General features: G+C 36.3%; 1 protein-coding gene across 5 annotated transcripts in view; it reads left to right on the top strand.

Moving 5' to 3' along the window:
* Window positions 1–18,129, top strand: part of FGFR1OP2 (FGFR1 oncogene partner 2) — a 29,945-nt gene that overhangs the window by 3,436 nt on the left and 8,380 nt on the right. For 4 of the 5 annotated variants that reach the window (XR_002344067.1, XM_005664032.3, XM_001924597.5 and 1 more), the window contains exons 2-4: window positions 12,408–12,556; window positions 14,651–14,768; window positions 16,141–16,283. Coding sequence is in view for 4 of the 5 variants with exons in the window: in XM_005664032.3 (XP_005664089.1) it covers window positions 12,422–12,556; window positions 14,651–14,768; window positions 16,141–16,283 (396 nt within the window). In the remaining variant the exon portion in view is untranslated. Of the gene's footprint in view, window positions 1–12,395; window positions 12,557–14,650; window positions 14,769–16,140; window positions 16,284–18,129 lie in introns of all 5 variants that reach the window. The other variant, XM_013997787.2, reaches the window with a different exon arrangement.

The following is an 18,129-nucleotide window of genomic DNA, read 5'->3' as shown; positions in this document are numbered from 1 at the left end:
AAGACTTTTTTATAGGAGAAGGGAGTGGGACAAGGAAGTTATACTAGAAAAAAGCAGATTGGTTGTGACAAGATTACTTTCCTTTAGGGCATGGCAAAGGTCTGTCAGGCCTTACTTGTGAGATGACCTCACTCATGCTGACTGGGTGATTCTAGATTGACTGATTTAAGTTTCCATTTCTGGACAAGGCTGAGATTCCAAGCAAAGTCTTGGTTTGGTCATGTGGGGCTGAGCATAAGTGACTCCATTTGGGGCCTTTTGTCTTCTTTTTAACAGTCTTATAGTTAACTGTGGTGGCTGGTTAGAATAGGTGCTAGGTCATAAGGAAAAATATTAGAAATTTGTTATTTTTTTTGTCACACTCCCATTTCTTTTCTATTGTTGGTTTTAAATTCAATTTTTATAATATTTTGGAAGTCTTATTGGTAGAGTCAAAGAATTTGCTTTGTTTTCCCACCCAGGAGGCCAAAATAGGTTTTGTGTGGGTAAAAGCAAACAGAGCCCTTGAGATCCACCTTGGCTCATGAGTTTGCACTACAGTGGGTCAGAAGTTCTATTTCTGGTACCATCCTGGCTCCTTCCTTGCTACATGGTGCTGTCAGTCAGCTCCTTACCTTTGAAATCCCAAATCTATTTCCTCATTGATAAAATGGGGATAGCCTTATCCCATTGACCAAAAAACAATGTAAGGTGATATTCCTCAGGTTCATAAAGCCACTAGCAGTTTTGTCCTCCACCTCACTATTCGTTCTTCTGCCTCCTGTATTCTGCTGTTAGCTGCTTCCAGTGAATTTTTTATTTGTTATTGTATTTTGCATCTCTTCTTGCTTAAGCTTTATATCTTATATCTCTTTGCTCAGTGTTTCCTTTAAGTTACCCATTTTGCCTCCATTTTATTTCCAATCTCTTGCATCATTTTCAGCATCAACAGTCTAAAGTTTTTTCCCTGGAGGCTGAGAATCTCCTGATCAATTAACTGATTTTCTGGGGTTTTTTCTTTCTCCCTCATCTGAGTTACAGTTCTCTGTCTTTTTATTTTTATAGGTTTTTGGTGTGGTGACCTTTTTGTAGATAACAGAGTTGTAACCACTCTTACTTCTGATGTCTGCCCCCTTTGTGGCTGAAGTTGGTATGGGGGGCTTGCTATAGGCTTCCTGATGGGAGGGACTGATGCCTGCCCACTGGTAGGTGGAGCTGATTCCTATCACTCTGGTGGATGGGGCTTTGTCTCTGCCTGGGGGGCTTTAGGCAGCCTGTTTACTGATGGGAGGACCTAGTTCCCACCTGGAATGTTGTTTGGCCTGAGGCTTCTCAGCACTGATGGGTGGGGCCATATTTTCCCAAAATGGCCACCTCCAGAGAAAGGCACACTGCTGAATACTCACTCCCAAGAGCTTTGCTTCCATTGTCCTTCCTGCACAATAAGCCACAATCACCCCTGTTTTCCCATGATGTCCTCCAAGAACTGTAGTCAGGTTTGACCCAAGATTCCTATGGAGACTTCGCTTTGCCCTGGGACCCAGTGCACGTGAAAGACTGTGTGCACCTTTTAAGAATGGGGTCTCCGTTTCCCCCAGTTCCTTGGAGCTCCTGCACACAAGCCCCACTGGCCTTCAATGCCAGATGCTCCGGGGGCTCTTTCTCCCAGTGCCAGATCCCCACATGTGAAAGTTTGATGTGGGGCTCAGGACTCCGACTGCTGTAGGTGAGTCTCTGTGAACCAGTTCCTTTTCAGTCTGTGGGGCTTCCCACCCGGGAGATATGGGGTTGCTTATATGGTGTAATCACCCCTTCTACCTCTTGATGTGGCCTCCTCTTTGGCTTCTGGAGTAGGATATCTTTTTGAAGCTTTCTGGTCCATTTGGTTGAAGATTGCTAAGCATGTAGTTGTAAACTTTGTTGTTTTTAGGAGAGAAGTTGAGCTCCAGTCCTTCTATTCCGCCATCTTAATAAAAAATTCCCACTAGCAGTTTTGAATTAATTAAAAGTATTACCTAGCAGGTAGTGGTCCATTTGGATTGAATTAAGTTGGGGAAAAGTCATAAGCCAGAAGAGATGACTTGCCATATCAGATAGCAAGAATCATTTTACAACTCTAACAGCTGAGGCAGTGTATTGATGTAAAGATAGATAAATAGACCCAGAGGTAGACTAGAGAGCTCAGAAGCATACCTAACATTTATTGAAAAAACATACAACAGATGTGGCTGAATTAAAATTCATTGGGGGAAGAATGTATTATCCAATAATTGGGGACTGGGCCAACTAGCTGCCCCCATAAGGAAAAGAAAATATAGTTAGATATCTTCCTTATACCACATGCACATAAGCAGCAGATGAACTAAAGACAAAGACAGAACCTTGGGGACAGGTAATTTTTTTTTTTTTTTTTTTTTAGTTTTGAAATTGCCCCTTTTTTGGAGAATAGTTCTGTTCATTTTAACATGTATACAGATTCCACCACAATCAGGGTACAGAACTATTATTTCAGAATACTCTCTGTGCCACATCCTCCCCCCTCCCACTCCCAGTTCCTGACAACCTCTGATCTCTCATCCATCACTATAGTTTTGTCCTTTTGGCAGTGCCAGGTAAATTATAGAAACAGTATGAGATGGTCTTCATTCACACACTCAGCATAGTATCCTTGAGATTCATCTCTATTCTTGGCCTTATCGATGCTTCATTCCATATTATTGCTGATTAGTATTCCATCGAATGGATTGTATATACTGCAGTTTGTTTATCCACTCATCTCTGTACAGTAAATACCCAGAAGTGATGTTGCTGGGTCTTATTATAGAATATATTTAATTTTGTAAGAAACTGCCAAACTGTTTTCCAAAATAACCGTATTATTTTGCATTCTTGTAATTCTCATAATGGCTCATAATGTTGAACATCTTTTCATGTGCTTATTTGCCATCCATATATCTTTTTGCTTAAATGTTCAAATCTTTTGCACATTTTTTAAAAGTTAGATCATTTTCTTATTGTTAGCTTTCAGAGTTCAACTGTTTTAAATACAAGTCCTTCGTGATATGTGTGATTTATAAATATTCCATTTTTGTAGCTTGTTTTTTCAGACTATTTTAACAGTCTTTCCCAAAGCAAAAATTTCTAATTTTGATGATGTCTAGTTTATTGAATTCTTATTTTATGAATCAAACTTCTGGTGTTATGTCTAAAAATTCTTTGCCTAACCCCAAGTCACAAAAATTTTGTTCTGTTTTTTTCTTCTAGAAGTGTTAATTGTTTTTCATTTTGCTTTGTGGTCCTTTTTGAGTTAATTTTTGTAAAAAAGTGTAAGAATTATGTTGGGGTTAATGTTTTTGGCATGCAGATGTTCAATCTTACATAGCACCATTTGTTGAAAATCTTATTCTTTCTCCTTTGACTTGCCTTTACACCTTCTTCAAAAATCAACTGGCCATGATTCTGTGGGCATATTTCTGGACTCTGTTCTATTTCATCTAACTGGCTGTGCCAATACCATACCATCTTTATTGCTGTAGCTTTACAGTAATTCTTAAAATTTAGTACTGTGACTTCTCCAACTTTGTTTTCAAAATTGTTTTGGCTATTCTAGTTTCTTTGCATTTTCATTGCAACTCCATAGAGTTAGTTTGCCAATTTCTACAAAAAATCCTGCTGTGATTTTGATTGGAAATTGAATTAAATCTGTAGCTCATTGGTGGAAAACTGACATCCCTGCTATGTTGAGTCTTCCAATCCATTAACACTGTATGTCTCTCCATTTATTTGGACCCTCTTTGGTTTTTTATATCAGCATTTTGTAGTGATTGGTGTACATATCCTGCATGTTTTGTTAGATTTATGCACCAGTATTTCATTATTTGAACCATTGTAAATATATATTATTAAATTTTGGTTTCCAATGGTTCATTGGTAGTAAATAGAAAAACTTTTTTTTTCTTTCTTTTTCCTTTTTTTACAGCCGCACCTGTGGTATATGGAAGTTCCCAGGCTAGGGGGTCACATTGGAGCTGCAGCAACAGCCACAGCAACATCAGACCTCAGCCGCACATGCAACCTATGCCACAGCTTGTGGTAATGCCAGATCCTTAACCCACTGAGAAAGGCCAGGAATTGAACCCTCATCCTCACAGAGACAACATCAGGGCTTTAACCTGCTGAGCCATAGTGGGAGCTCCTTAGAAAAACTGTTAATTTTTATGTGTTGATCCTCTGTCTTAAAACATTGTTAAAATTACTTAATAGGTTTAGGAATTCTTTTTTGTATTCTTTGGGATTTTTTTTATGTGGACAACTTGTTGACAGAATTGAAGGGCTGTTTATTCCGATCTACTATGCCTTTTATTTTTCTTGCCTTATTGTGTATAATGTTGAATAGGAGTGATGACTGAGGACCTCCTGGCCTTGTTCCTGATTTTAGAGGGAAAACATTCAATCTTTGATCATTAGGTATAATGCTTACCATAGGTTTTTTGGAACTGCCCTATCTCATTTCTATTTCTAGTTTGCAGAGAAGTTTATTAGGAAAAGATGTTGAGTTTTTTTTCAAATGCATCAATCGTTATGAACAAATGATTGTTTTTATTACATTGATTAATCTTTGAATATTGAAACAGCCTTGAATTATGGGATAAACCCCATTTGGTTATGGTGTATTATTCTTTTTTACATGTTGTTAAATTTGAGTTGCTAATATTTTCATGAGGATTTTTACATTTACATTCAAGGAGGATGTTGGTTTGTGGTTTTCTCTCTCTTTGTCTTGGACTGTGTTGGTTGTGGTGTCAGAGTAATGCTGGTGTCATTTCATGAGTTTGGAAATGTTTTCTTTTATTTTCACAAAGAGGGTGAATAGGAGTGGTGTTATTGCTTCTTTATGTGTTTGGTAGAATTTGTCTTTGAAACCATCCTGATCTGGAGATTTTGGGCAGAAGATTTTTAACTACAAATTCAATTTCTTTCTTTTTTTTTTTTTTTTGTCTTTTTAGGGCAACATCCGCAGCATGGAGGCTCCCAGGCTGGGGTCCAATCAGAGCTGTATCTGCCGGCCTACACCACAGCAACAGCAATACCAGATCCAAGCCACAGCTGCAACCTACACTACAGCTCACAGCAACGCTAGATCCTTAACCTGCTGAGCGAGGCCAGGGATCGAACCCACAACCTCATGGTTCCTAGTTGGATTCATTTTCTCTGTGCCACGACGGGAACTCCACAAATTCAATTTCTTTAATGGTTATAGGACTATTACTTAGAGTAATTATAGGAATTTATTAGTTATAGCTGTAATAACTGCAAGCGTTATAGGACTATTTAATAGTTACCTATTCATCTTGTGATTTTATATAGTTTGTTGTTTTTAAAGAATTAGTCCATTTCATCTAAATTATCCAGTTCATGTGTATGAAATTTATTATTGTATTCACTTACCCTCTCAATCAATTAAGAGTCTGCAGTCGGAGTTCCCTTCGTGGCTCAGTGGTTAACGAATCCGACTAGGAACTATGAGGTTGCGGGTTCGTCTCTGCCTTTGCTCAGTGGGTTAATGATCCGGCGTTGCTGTGAGCTGTGGTGTAGGTTGCAGACTCAGCTCGGATCCCGTGTTGCTGTGGCTCTGGTGTAGGCCGGCGTCTACAGCTCCGATTCGACCCCTAGCCTGGGAACCTCCATATGCCACAGGAGCGGCCCAAAGAAATAGCAAAAAGACAAAAAACAAACAAACAAAAAAAAACTCTGCAGTGATATCCCTTCTTTCATTCCTGACATTAGTAATTTATGCCTTCTCTCTTTTTTTCTTGGTCAGTTTTGCTGGCGGTTTAGCAACTTTATTTGCTTTTTCAAATAACTAGTTTTTTGTTTCATTGGTTTTTTTTTTCTGTTGCTTTCCTGTTTTCAGTTTCATTGATTTCTGTTCTTTTGTTATTTCCTTCTTTCCGTTTACTTTGGGTTTATTTTGGTCTTCTTTTCCTGATTTCATAAGATTAAGGCTTAGATAATTGATTTGAGAGATTTCTAATTTTCTTTCTGTCTTTTTTTTTTTTTTTGGCTACCCCCACAAAATACCGAAGTTCCCAGGCCAGAGATCAAACCTGTGCCACAGCAGTGACAACACTGAATCCTGAACCTCTAAGCAACCAGGGAAGGCCTCTAATTTTCTAATATAAGCATTTAATACTATAAATTTAAAGACTTTCTTATTGACTCATGGTTTATTTATGTGTGTTGTTTAATTTACAAATGTTTAGAGATTTTCTTGTTATCTCTTTGTTATTTATTTTTGTTTATTTCCATTATGGTCAGAGAACAATTTGTGTGATTACAGTTCTTTTAAATTTGTTAATTTTTTTTTGATCCAGGACATAATCTATTCTAGTGAATATCTCATGTGCATTTAAAAATAATGTGTATTCTGCTGCTGTTGCTTATAGTGTTTTATACATATCAATTCCATCCACTTGGTTTCTTCTATATTGTTGCTGATTTTCTTTGTACAAGTTCTGTTAATTACTGAGAAAGAAGTGTTGAAGTTTTCAGCAGTAAGTGTGGATATATAGCTGTTTATTTTTTCAGGTTTTTGTTAGTTTGGATCCTGTTTTTTAGTTCGGATTAAAGAATCAGATTATCAAACTGTATGTTCTAATGTGTGTAGAATGTTTATATTTAGTGTAATTATTAAAATGTTTGTATTTAGGTCCACTGTTTTATCATTTGTTTTCTGTTTCTACCCTCAGTATTTTATTTTATTTCCCCCTTTCTCCTCCTTTTGGGTTATTGAAACTCTTTTATTCATTTTAATTCATCTACTATGTTTTTTGTTTGCTTTTTTAGGGCCACACCTGCCTCATATGGAAGTTCCCAGGCTAAGAGTTGAATCAGAGCTGTAGCCTCCAGCCTATGCCACAGTCACAGCAATGCTGGATCCAAGCCGCATCTGTGACCCACATCGCAGCTCATGGCAGTGCCAGGTCTTTTAACCCACTGAGTGAGGCCAGGGATCAAACCCACGTCCTCATGGATACTAGTTGGGTTCATTACTGCTGAGCCACAACAGGAACTCCTTATCTATTATGATTTTTACTGTTGTCTCTGTACAGCTTTTTTTTAGGGGTTTCTCTAGGATTGCAATATATATGCATATGATTATATATAAAAATAGAATAATAATCATATATATGATTATTTTATAGTTTACAAATGACATTTTACAGTTGGCATTTTATCATTTCAAATGAAATGTTGAAACCTTATTATAATATAGGTCCGTTTACCCTCCCCCTTTATATTATGGCTATATGTTAACATATACATAAATTGAAATTTCCATCACAAAAGTTACAGTTTTTGTTTTCAAGAATTAGCTATTTTAAAACACTCAAAAAGAGAATAATCTTTTATGTTTACCTAGATATTTATGATTCTATTGCTCTTCCTTTACTCCTGATGCACTGAGTTTCCTTCTGATAATCACTTTGCTTTTCTCTGAAATATTTCCTTTAGAACAAATTACTAGACGTGAGTTCTCCTTTTCTTTATCTGAGAATGATTTTTATTTCACCTTCATATATGACGGGTGTTTTCACTGGATATAGAATTCTGGGTTGAGAGTTTCTTTCAGCACTTTCTACTGGCCTTTATGATTTCTGATAAGAAATCTACAGTCATTTAAATTGTTGATTCTGCATAAATAATGTGTTGTTTTCTTCTGGCAGCTTTCAAGGTTTTCTTCTTTGTCTTTTATTTTTAGAAATTTGATTATGATGTGTTTGAGCTCAGACCTTCTTGGTTTTATTCTGAGTTTGCTGAAGATTGGGAGTGTTACAAACAAATACTTCTGAAAAATAGGCAAAGTGTTACATAATTTAAATTAATGAATAACTGATCAAGTTAAATATATTTCCCTATTACCTTATTGACAAGTTAGAATGTTCTTGGAAGGAAACACAAAATAGGATGGTATTTTATTCATTGTTGAGTATTATGTTATTTACAAAAAGGTTTTCACATCTTCTGCCATTCATGAAATTTTCCCAGGAATTCCTTGATGACTTAGTGGGTTAAGGATGCCACATTGCCACTGATGTCACACAGGTTCATTCCCTGGCTCAGGAACTTCCACATGCTATGGGCATGTCCAAAAATAAGAAAGAAAGAAAGAAAGAAAGGAAGAAAGGAAGGAAGGAAGGAAGGAACTTTCCCATAAGTGTTTAATATTATGGTTGGTCTCTTCCAACTGGAATTAGATGTTTCATGGAGATTTTAGTGTTCATTTTGAGGTTTTTGTCAGGGGCTATTAGGTAGTCATTCTGATTTTATCAGCCCTTATACTTATGGATTTTATAACTGATCATCCCAAGTTTCTTTTTGGAGTTTGGCAGGCCAGATTTTGTGTGTCTGTGATGGAATCTTTGACATGCTCCATGGATTTGTTATGATTGCATTGTTTTATGTGAAACCCTTGCATAAGGACTTTTAGTAAAAAGTAATGTATTTATAGTGACATACTTTAAAGTAGTTCCGTAGTATCTGTGGTATAGGATACTAGCTTGTAGTATTTTTTTTTATGGTGGGCCTCTACCTTATTATTTTAGGTAGTATCAAGCCATCAAGTAGTTAATATTTGTTGTCCTTTAAAGGATGTCAGAGGAGGAACTTCATCGCAGCCTTTAAAGAAGTGAATTATTCTAAAAACAATTCAGCTACTATTCAGCATATATTTACTCTTTCATTTTAGCAAATTGCTCTGTCTTAGAGGGCCACAGCTAAGTCATTTGATCAGTTTAGCTTCTGGTAAGAAATTGAATTTTATCAGTGTGACCTAAGCACCTGTTGATACACATGTCAGATCTGGTGTATATCACTTTTCATGTTTAATGTAAAACCCATTAACAAACACTAAAGTCAGGATTTGGTGTACTAGAGAGTCACAAGTTTTGTTTTGGGCTAGGACACTTCTTGAATTATGGAAACACAGTTATGAGATTTTCTTTCAGTATGTATGGTGGTTAGAGTAAGGAGAAAATAACGATATTTCATAGTTATTTAAAGAGTAGAAAATTTAGGGTGGTTTCATTTAGCTATTGGAATTTTTTTTTTTTTTTTTTTTTTTTTCTTCCCTGGCGGCATATGGAAATTCCTGGGCCAGGGATCAAACCTGCACCACAGCAGGACCCAAGATGTCACAGTGACACCACCAGATCCTTAACCTACTGTGCCACAAAAGAATTCCTGGGATATACTACATATGGGAATATTAGTTATAAAGACCTAGTGTGAGCTCTGAAGATGCTTTGACTAATTTAGTCAAGGCCCATGTGGTTTCTCTGAGGCAAGGAAGGTGAGCCTTAACTATTTAGTAAAAGCATAGGAATGGGCAGCAGGTCTTCGGTGCCCTGCTGTCAAGTTGATAGCCCTAGAATGTAACATAACTTTTTCAGTGTAAGTATTCATGTCTAGATCACCTATCATCTGATCATATATAGCAATTTTAGTGCATTTTATTTGGAAACACATCCTGTCTATTAAGTTTGTATATGTTGTGTTACAAAGCATAAAGTGGTATTCTTCTGATAGTAGTCCTAACAGTACTGTTGAGAGGGTAGGACCTGGGACTTGAGTTCTGTTAAGTCAAGGTAAACGTGTGTGTGTGTGTGTGTATCTTTTTAGGCCCACACCTGTGGCATATGGAAGATCACAGGCTAGAGAGTCTAATCAGAGCTGTAGTCACTGGCCCACGCTATAGCCACATCAATGCCAGATCTGAGCCATGTCTGCGATCTACACTAGAGCTCACAGCAACGCCGGATCCTTAACCCACTGAGCAAGGCCAGGGATCGAACCCGTGTCTTCATGGTTACTAGTCGGGTTCATTACCACTGAACCACAATGGGAACTCCTAATCAAAGTAAACTTTACTTCTCTGATGTCTTTTCCAACTTCCTCTAGACTTTCAGTTTGTTTTTTAATTTTCTTTCACCATCTGTTAGAACCAGTTATTTTTACTGAAAGACAAATATTTTTTTCCATTTTCAATTTTTTTTAGCTATTACAAGTCAATTTCTTCCCCTTATCCCCTTCACAACATTTTTTTTTTTAAAAACATAACTTTAAAATTTTACTCTAAAGAATCTGGTGTGCTATAGTAGTGAGATTAATAGGCGATATGTGGAGATATAATGACTGCAGTATAAACAAAAAAGCCGTGGGAATTCCCTTGTAGCACAGTGGGTTAAGTATCTGGCATTGTCACTGTAGTGACCCAGGTTGCTGCAATGGCTCAGATCCTGGCCTGGAACCTCTACATGCCATGGGTGCAGCCAAAAAGAAAAAAAGAAAAAAAATTTAAGCAGTGTTATTATCTATCTATAATTTTATTTTATTGTATTGGTTGTGGCATATAGCAGCTTGAATGTAGGATCTCAGTTCCCAGATCAGGGATTGAACCCAGGCTGCAGTGGCGAAAGTGCCTAGTCTTAACCTTAGGCCACTAGGGAGCTCCCTGTCTATAATTTTAGATAATTTCCCCCCTCTGAAAGTTTAGAGGAAGGGCACAGCATTGTCGGAGGCTAATGTCTCTCTTGGAGCAGCATCTTAAACAAATTGTGGATGGTCGACCTTTTGTGTTTTAGCCACTATGAGACAATGGTTCTTTTCATGGCCCTTTTGCTTGTATTTTGAAGTACCCTTATCTAAACCTTTTAAATCTTAGAAGACAGATGTTTTGGTTGTTTTATCTAGAGAGCCAGAAATTATTAATTTCCAGTTTTTAAAGCTCTCTGGAAATGTCTAGTCATAAATTAAATATTTTCTTAATTGGTGGTTTTATATGTTAACTTATTTTGATTAAATCTTTTTATTCAACTTTGACCCTATTTATAGTAACAGGACAATATATACTCTTTGCTTTAGCTGTTGGGTACAACCAAGAATACAGTTTTAATGTTTTTTCATCTTTATTTAGTTTGCAGTTTTGAATCTTTCTTATATATTACCTTAAATGAAAGTCTACTAAAATGGCCTGATGGGTTTTCTTTCTTTTCAGGTGTTAGCAGTTGAGTTAGTTAAATCTCTTTTGTACTTCGCTGAATGTTTCTGTATCTGAGGACCTAATAATTAATTGAACTAGTCAGTACAGATCTGGAGTCGAGTGCAGTGGTATCTAACAAAGTTCTGCATTCTGTAGCAAATTTCCATCTTCCTAAACTTGATGAAAATCCTTAATTATAGCCCTTAATTTGGATCTATCCTTGTGTTTTAATTTAACTGCTATAGACTTGGCTTTTGGCCCAGTAATTTTACAGTATAATTTCATTTTTTTGAGAAAATGTTGAAGAAAGAGTGACACATACAGAAAGTAAGATGAAACCTAGTAGAAAGAAAATTTCAATAATGGTAAGTTTCAGAAAAATTAAAGGTTTTGAGATAAATCATTTTTAAATTAAAATTTTGTTTTGAGGTCTCATCATACCAGCTGAAAAAGCTATTGGCTGTTTCATGTTTTATCTTTTTTTTTTTTTTTTTTTGCTGCACCTGTTGTCATGTGGACGTTCCCCTTGCCAGGAATTGAATCTGAGCCCCAATGGTGACCTATACCACAGCTGTGGCAATGCAGGATCCTTAACCCACTGCACCAGGCCAGGGATTAAACCCACACTGAGCCACTATAGTCAGATTCTTAACCCACTGTGCCACAGTTGGAACTCCTGTTTCCTAATTTTTTGAGCTCGTTTTAGACATATTAATTATTGATTTTAGCATATCAGAAGTTTCCCCTAATGGCCAGTGTTGTCCTAAGTTAAAACTTTCTTTGCCATTTACTAAGGAAAGTGCAAGAGTTAGGATTATATACAATTTTATATAAGAAGCCAAAGTTCCTTCAGAAGGAGGTTTGACACTTTGACACAGGGTGACACATAGAGGCCACTTTGGCTGGCCAGTAGTGTGTGTGTGTGTGAATGACACTTTAGGTCATGTGACAAGCAGAGGCTCAGAAGTGTCATGTGATCAGAGAACTGGCAATCATTGACTGCAGAATGCAGATTAATTAAGTAACCTTTTTCACAAACAGCAAGATAAGGACTGCCCTCATGAGAAGCACAATTTCTGTATAACATAAAATATATTTATTGGCTATGTACTTTTTTCTCTCACCATAAATTCAGGGTGTTTTAAATACATTCTGATTATGTCTGGAAATCATTTATAGATGTTGTCATTTTTTGAATGTTATAAATTCACTTTCAAGTTTGTACCATCAAAACAGAAGCAAAACCACAGGTGTTCTGAGATGATTCTGCCGAACAAAGAACAATCCAGTAACAGTTGTAGCTTAAGCATGTCAGTGTTAACGTGAAACTAAAATAAGATCATATGCCAGCCTTGTTTTAAATCTTGATTTTAACTTTTGATTATAGGCATTCCTTTGGAAATGAGTTGCACAATTGAGAAGGCATTGGCTGATGCTAAAGCCCTTGTTGAAAGATTGAGAGACCATGACGATGCAGCGGAATCTTTGATTGAGCAAACCACAGCTCTCAGCAAGCGAGTAGAAGCTATGAAGCAGGTTGGATCTTTTTTTCTTTCTTGTTGATTCCATTTTTAAAAAGCGGTCATTGACATTTATGTGTCGCTTACATCGTAAACTTCTGCTCAATTAGTATTTCACTATTTTTGTTAATGTTCTCTAAAATTTTAAAGTAGCTTGACTTGTATGTTTCAGTTTAGACTTGTCAAGTTTGGGTGACATGTATTTGTATATAGATGTTCTAAAACTTATAGACTTGATCACTTATTTTTCTGACAGGAATGCACATTTGAGTTTAGAAAATATATGCATTTTTCAGGTCTAGATATATTTGACAAAGACCAGATAATCTTTTTACCAATATGGACATATATTTTGCTCTGTCTCCTATTTTTATAATGTAGAAATGTTATATTTTTCTTTATAAAAGTATTTAGATAAAAACAAGTATTTAGGTGATGCTACTTAACAGTAAAGTAGTTTCTGAAAGTGATGCAAAGCAATATCTGGTTTACACCTGTTGCCATTACTGCATCCCTGTTTGCTGCCTTATTTTTCATTTAATGCTGCCAATTAAAGAAGAAATAAAAAGGACTTCATTTCTTGTTATCCTTACTGCTGTATTGAAGAACTTTACAGTGTGCCATGGAGTTGAGCTGACATTTTAGGCCCGCTTTTGATAAAGATTTTCAACTCTAAGTAAGAGAATTATACGATCTCTGATATTATGATGAAAATCACTGGAGGAAAGTATGTATTCACATCTTACCCTCTTGAAATGCATGTTCTGTAAAAGGAAGCAACCCAGCTAGCCCCTGGCAACCACAAATCTTTCTATTGCTAAGGATTTGCCTATTTTGGACATTTCATATGAATGGAATCATACAGTATGTGGATTTTTTTGACTGTTTTTTAAATGTAATATCAAGTTTCATCCAGGTAGTAGCATATGTCAGCACTTCATTTGTTTTTATTGCTAAATAATATTCCTTGTGGAGTTCCTGTCGTGGCTCAGTGGTTAATGAATTCAGTTAGGAACCGTGAGGTTGTGGGTTGAATCCCTGACCTTGCTCAGTGGGTTAAGGATTCAGCATTGCTGTGAGCTGTGGTGTAGGTCACAGACGTGGCTCAGATCCTGCGATGCTGTGGCTCTGGCATAGGCCAGTGGCTACAGTTCCGATTCGACCCCTAGCCTGGGAACCTCCATATGCCACAGGAGCGGCTCTAGAAAAGGCAAAAAGACAATAATAATAATAATATTCCCTGTAAGGATACAGCACATTATGTGTATTTATCAGCTGATGACCATTTGGATTGTTACTACGTTTTGGCTATTATGTATACTACTGCTGTGAATACTTATAAGTTTCTTTGTGGACATGTGTTTTCAGTATTCTTGGGTTATATACCTACCTAGTTGTAGAGTGGATAGGTCATATAACTCCGTGTTTAACTTTTTGAGGATCATCCTATTTTCCAAAGCAGCTATAACATCTTACATTCCTATCAACAGTCTACCAGAGTTAATTATTTCTCCACATCCTCTCCAGTGCTTATTAGTATTTGCTTTTTGACTGAGGACATCCTAGTGGTTGTTAAGTGGTATCTCATTGTTGTATCAAATTGTATTTCCCTAATGACTTACGATGTTAAGCATCTTTCATGTATTTATCGGCCCATTTGTGTATCTTTTTTAGAGAAATGTCCCTTCAAATCCATTGCTGATTTTTTTTCAGCTTTATTGAGATATACTTGACATACAACATTGTATAAGCTTAAGAAGTACAATGTGTATCAATATATGTATATATTGTGAAACAGTTACCTACCACACTAAAGTTAGTTAATATCTCCATCACCTTACATGATAAAGATGTGTGTATGGTGAGAACATTTAAGAAGTACTATCTTGACAACTTCCAAATATTTGATATAGTATTGTTAACGCTAGACACCGTGGTGTACATTTCATCCTCTGAACTTACTTGTTTGCCCATTTTTAAATTAGGTTTTTTTGTGTGTGAGTGGAGTTGTAAGAGTTCTCTATCAAATATATATGTGTGTGTGTATATATGTATATAGATCAGATATATATTTTCAAATATTCTCTTTTTTTTTTAATCTTTTCATTAGTATCAAGAGGAAATTCAAGAACTAAATGAAGTTGCAAGACATCGGCCACGGTCCACATTAGTTATGGGAATACAGCAAGAAAACAGACAAATCAGAGAATTGCAACAAGAGAACAAAGGCAAGATATATTATCACTGTGTATAGCAAATCAAAAGAGAACGTTAATCTGCACTTGTACTGTCAACTTGGGGGCCAATTAATATTTTTAAAAGTGGAGAAATAGCCAGTTAAAGTTACTTTTTCACATTAATCCCATTTCTGATTCATTATGCCTAAATCATATCTAGTGCTCTTTTACACTATCCTACATAATGAATGTCTACCTTACTTGGAAGTAGACAAGACAAGGTATTGAGACTCCCAACCCTCAATATCCAGTTTGTACTATTGTCATTACCTTTGAAATAGTTCAGTTTCATCCTCTGCAATCCCATTGCCTTGGCTCCCAGTTTAGTTGTTTATAATCTCTTTCCTGAACTCTCCTAATTCATCTTCCTGATTTCAGTCTCTCTTTTTTTTTTTTGTCTTTTTGCCTTTTCTAGGGCCACTCCCGTGGCATATGGAGGTTCCCAGGCTAGGGGTCGAATCGGAACTGTAGCCACTGGCCTATGCCAGAGCCACAGCAACACAGGATCCGAGCCGCATCTGCAACCCACAGCACAGCTCACGGCAACGCCGGGTCCTTAACTCACTGAGCAAGGGCAGGGATCGAACCCACAACCTCATGGTTCCTAGTCGGATTCGTTAACCACTGTGCCATGACGGGAACTCCTTAGTCTCTTTTATCCCTCTAATCCATCAGATTGATTTTTCAAAACTATTTCTGATCATGTTATTCTTTTGCTTAACAACCTTCATTGTGTGCTATATCCTTATCCAGAGGCCTTCAGAGTCAACTCCAAGCCTTCTTTTTCATATCCTTTCCATAGCTCCCTTCTCCATGAAACCTTTGCTTTCGCCATCCTGAATGGGTTCCTGATCATACCATTTACTTCCACGCCTCCCTGCCTCGAATGCCCTGCTCTTTATTTTTCAACTCAAGGAATGCAGGTTCATCTCCATACTATTCTTCCATGAATCTTTCACCAGTTTTTCCTCACAGACTTTTTACGTATATTTGGGTAGAGCTCCAGTAGGCATTTGCCTCATTGTATTATAATTATTTATGTTTTGTTTTCTCCACTAGACTCTGAGCTTTATGGCCTTTTGGTGTTCCTAGTATAGAGCACAATCTGATCCTGAACTGTTGTTCAGTAAATATTTGGTAAAACGATTCTCAAAAAAATGATTTTAAAATGCTCCTTTAAAAAACCACCAAAGGAGTCTACTTGGTGTTCTGTATTTCTGTGTGGCTAGATTCTTGCATGTCATGTTTTCTTTTTAAAAATACCCCCTTTATAAGCTACTTTTTTGATAAATGTAATGTGGAAGAAAATACTTTGTATGTCTTGAATTCAAATTTGAATAAAATATACTGTTATTCTTGATAGAATTACGTACATCCCTGGAAGAACATCAGTCTGCCCTGGAACTTATAATGAGCAAGTATCGAGAGCAAATGTTTAGATTGCTAATGGCTAGCAAAAAAGATGATCCAGGTATAATAATGAAGTTAAAAGAGCAACACTCCAAGGTAATCCACTCTGTAAATATAATTCGAAATGGCAAAGAAGGACAGTTGGTTAACTTGAGTTCAGGTTTTTAAAAAAATCACAGGTATTTTATTTATAGTATATGCCGAAATCTTCTCTTTTGACTTTTTCTGCTTTTCCTTATTTTTTTATGTTACATGTCATCTTCTGTTTGATTTACTCTTCTAACACCCATTCTTCCCTAATAGCTTTAATATGTAGTCAAAAATAAACTTCATTTAGGAAATAAAGGTAAGTCTATTCAATTCAACATTATTTTTATAAGATTATCTGCTTATAAGAAATATTTCTTCTAATAAATTTGTGTGTTCTTGTAATAATTTTGTGTATTTATATCTGTCACAAAAACAAAAATGGAAATGCTTTAAAATTTTTTAAACAGTCTGAAAGCAGCTAAAAGTAGATTTGGTTTTCTTAGGACTATTTTCAGAATGAGGCTAATTCATCCAGACTCTAGATACATCTCATTGTTAATGGAAGCACCATGGGGTGGGAGAGAGGAAAAAGAACCAACATATTAAAATATATTGTGCCCCCCAATCACATACCTATTAACATCATTTTTAGAAACAGTTGAACTAGTTAGAAATTAGTGTTTTTCCTGCTGTTCATCTTTCTTGTGGTCCCTCTGTCTGTTCCCTCTGTGTATGTCTTGTGTTTGCTAGCAGCTGCTATGAAAATGGGTAGAATAATCCTTTTCCATTTATATTTTATTTTAAACTGATTTTTCACTGCTGTTATGAAATTAAAATAATAGAATAGAGTGTGACTACTAGGCCATTTTCTCTAATGGATAGTGGTGAGTTATAACTAATATTATTTAAGAAATATTGATTGTTTAAGACATATTTTATCTTTCTCAATTATTGAAACACTAAATTTTAGATCCCTTAAATATTTCTTCCATCTTGGAGCTTGTAGGTATTTTTTAGTTATTAATTCTATTAAAATTAAATATCTAGTAAATTGCTTTAATATGTAAAGTCAATTTTACATATTAAAGAAGTTAGTAATAGATACTTCTTATGTCAAATAGTAAATTAATTAATTAATATAGATTTAATATTTAATAATATTATGTAATTATTCTAGTCATCTCCTAACCAAAAGGAAACCTTGGATAGTTAAGTGGCAATATTTTGAATATGAAATGTATCTATCGTTAATGAGATCATTATAAAAACATTTAAATTTAAAGTATAATTTAAGAGGATTTTGTGTGTGTGTGTGTGTGTGTCTTTTTTTTGAGGGCCACACCCGCAGCATATGGAGGTTCCCAGGCTAGGGGTCTAATTGGAGCTGTTGCTGCCAGCCTGTGCCAGAGCCACAGCAAGGCCAGATCCGAGCTGCGTCTGCGACCTACACCATGGCAACGCCGGATGGTTAACCCACTGAACAAGGCCAGGAATGGAACCTGCAACCTCATGGTTCCCAGTCGGATTCGTTCCTGCTGCGCTAGGACAGGAACTCCCTGAATTTTTTAAGGTACAAACATGAATGGACTTTACTTGAAAAATTCTAAAAGGCCCTTATGTTTAACAATTTAAGAAATAAATTTTGTTTTGTTTTGTTTTTGTTTTTTATTTATTTATTTTTATTTTATTTTAAGGCCGTACCCGTGGCATATGGAGGTTCCCACGCTAGGGGTTGAATTAGAGCTGTAGCCACTGGCCTATGCCACAGCCACAACAACGCCAGATCCAATCGGGGCGTCTGCAACCTACACCAAAACTCACGGCAACGCTGGATCTTTAACCCACTCAGTGAGGTCAGGGATTGAAACTGCATCCTCATAGATACTAGTCAGATTCATTTCCACTGAGCCAG

Source organism: Sus scrofa, chromosome 5 (genome assembly GCF_000003025.6).
Source record: "Sus scrofa isolate TJ Tabasco breed Duroc chromosome 5, Sscrofa11.1, whole genome shotgun sequence".
Taxonomy (NCBI): domain Eukaryota; kingdom Metazoa; phylum Chordata; class Mammalia; order Artiodactyla; family Suidae; genus Sus; species Sus scrofa.
The sequence above is the reverse complement of the archived record's forward strand: the minus strand, read 5'-3'. Positions and strand labels throughout refer to the sequence as shown.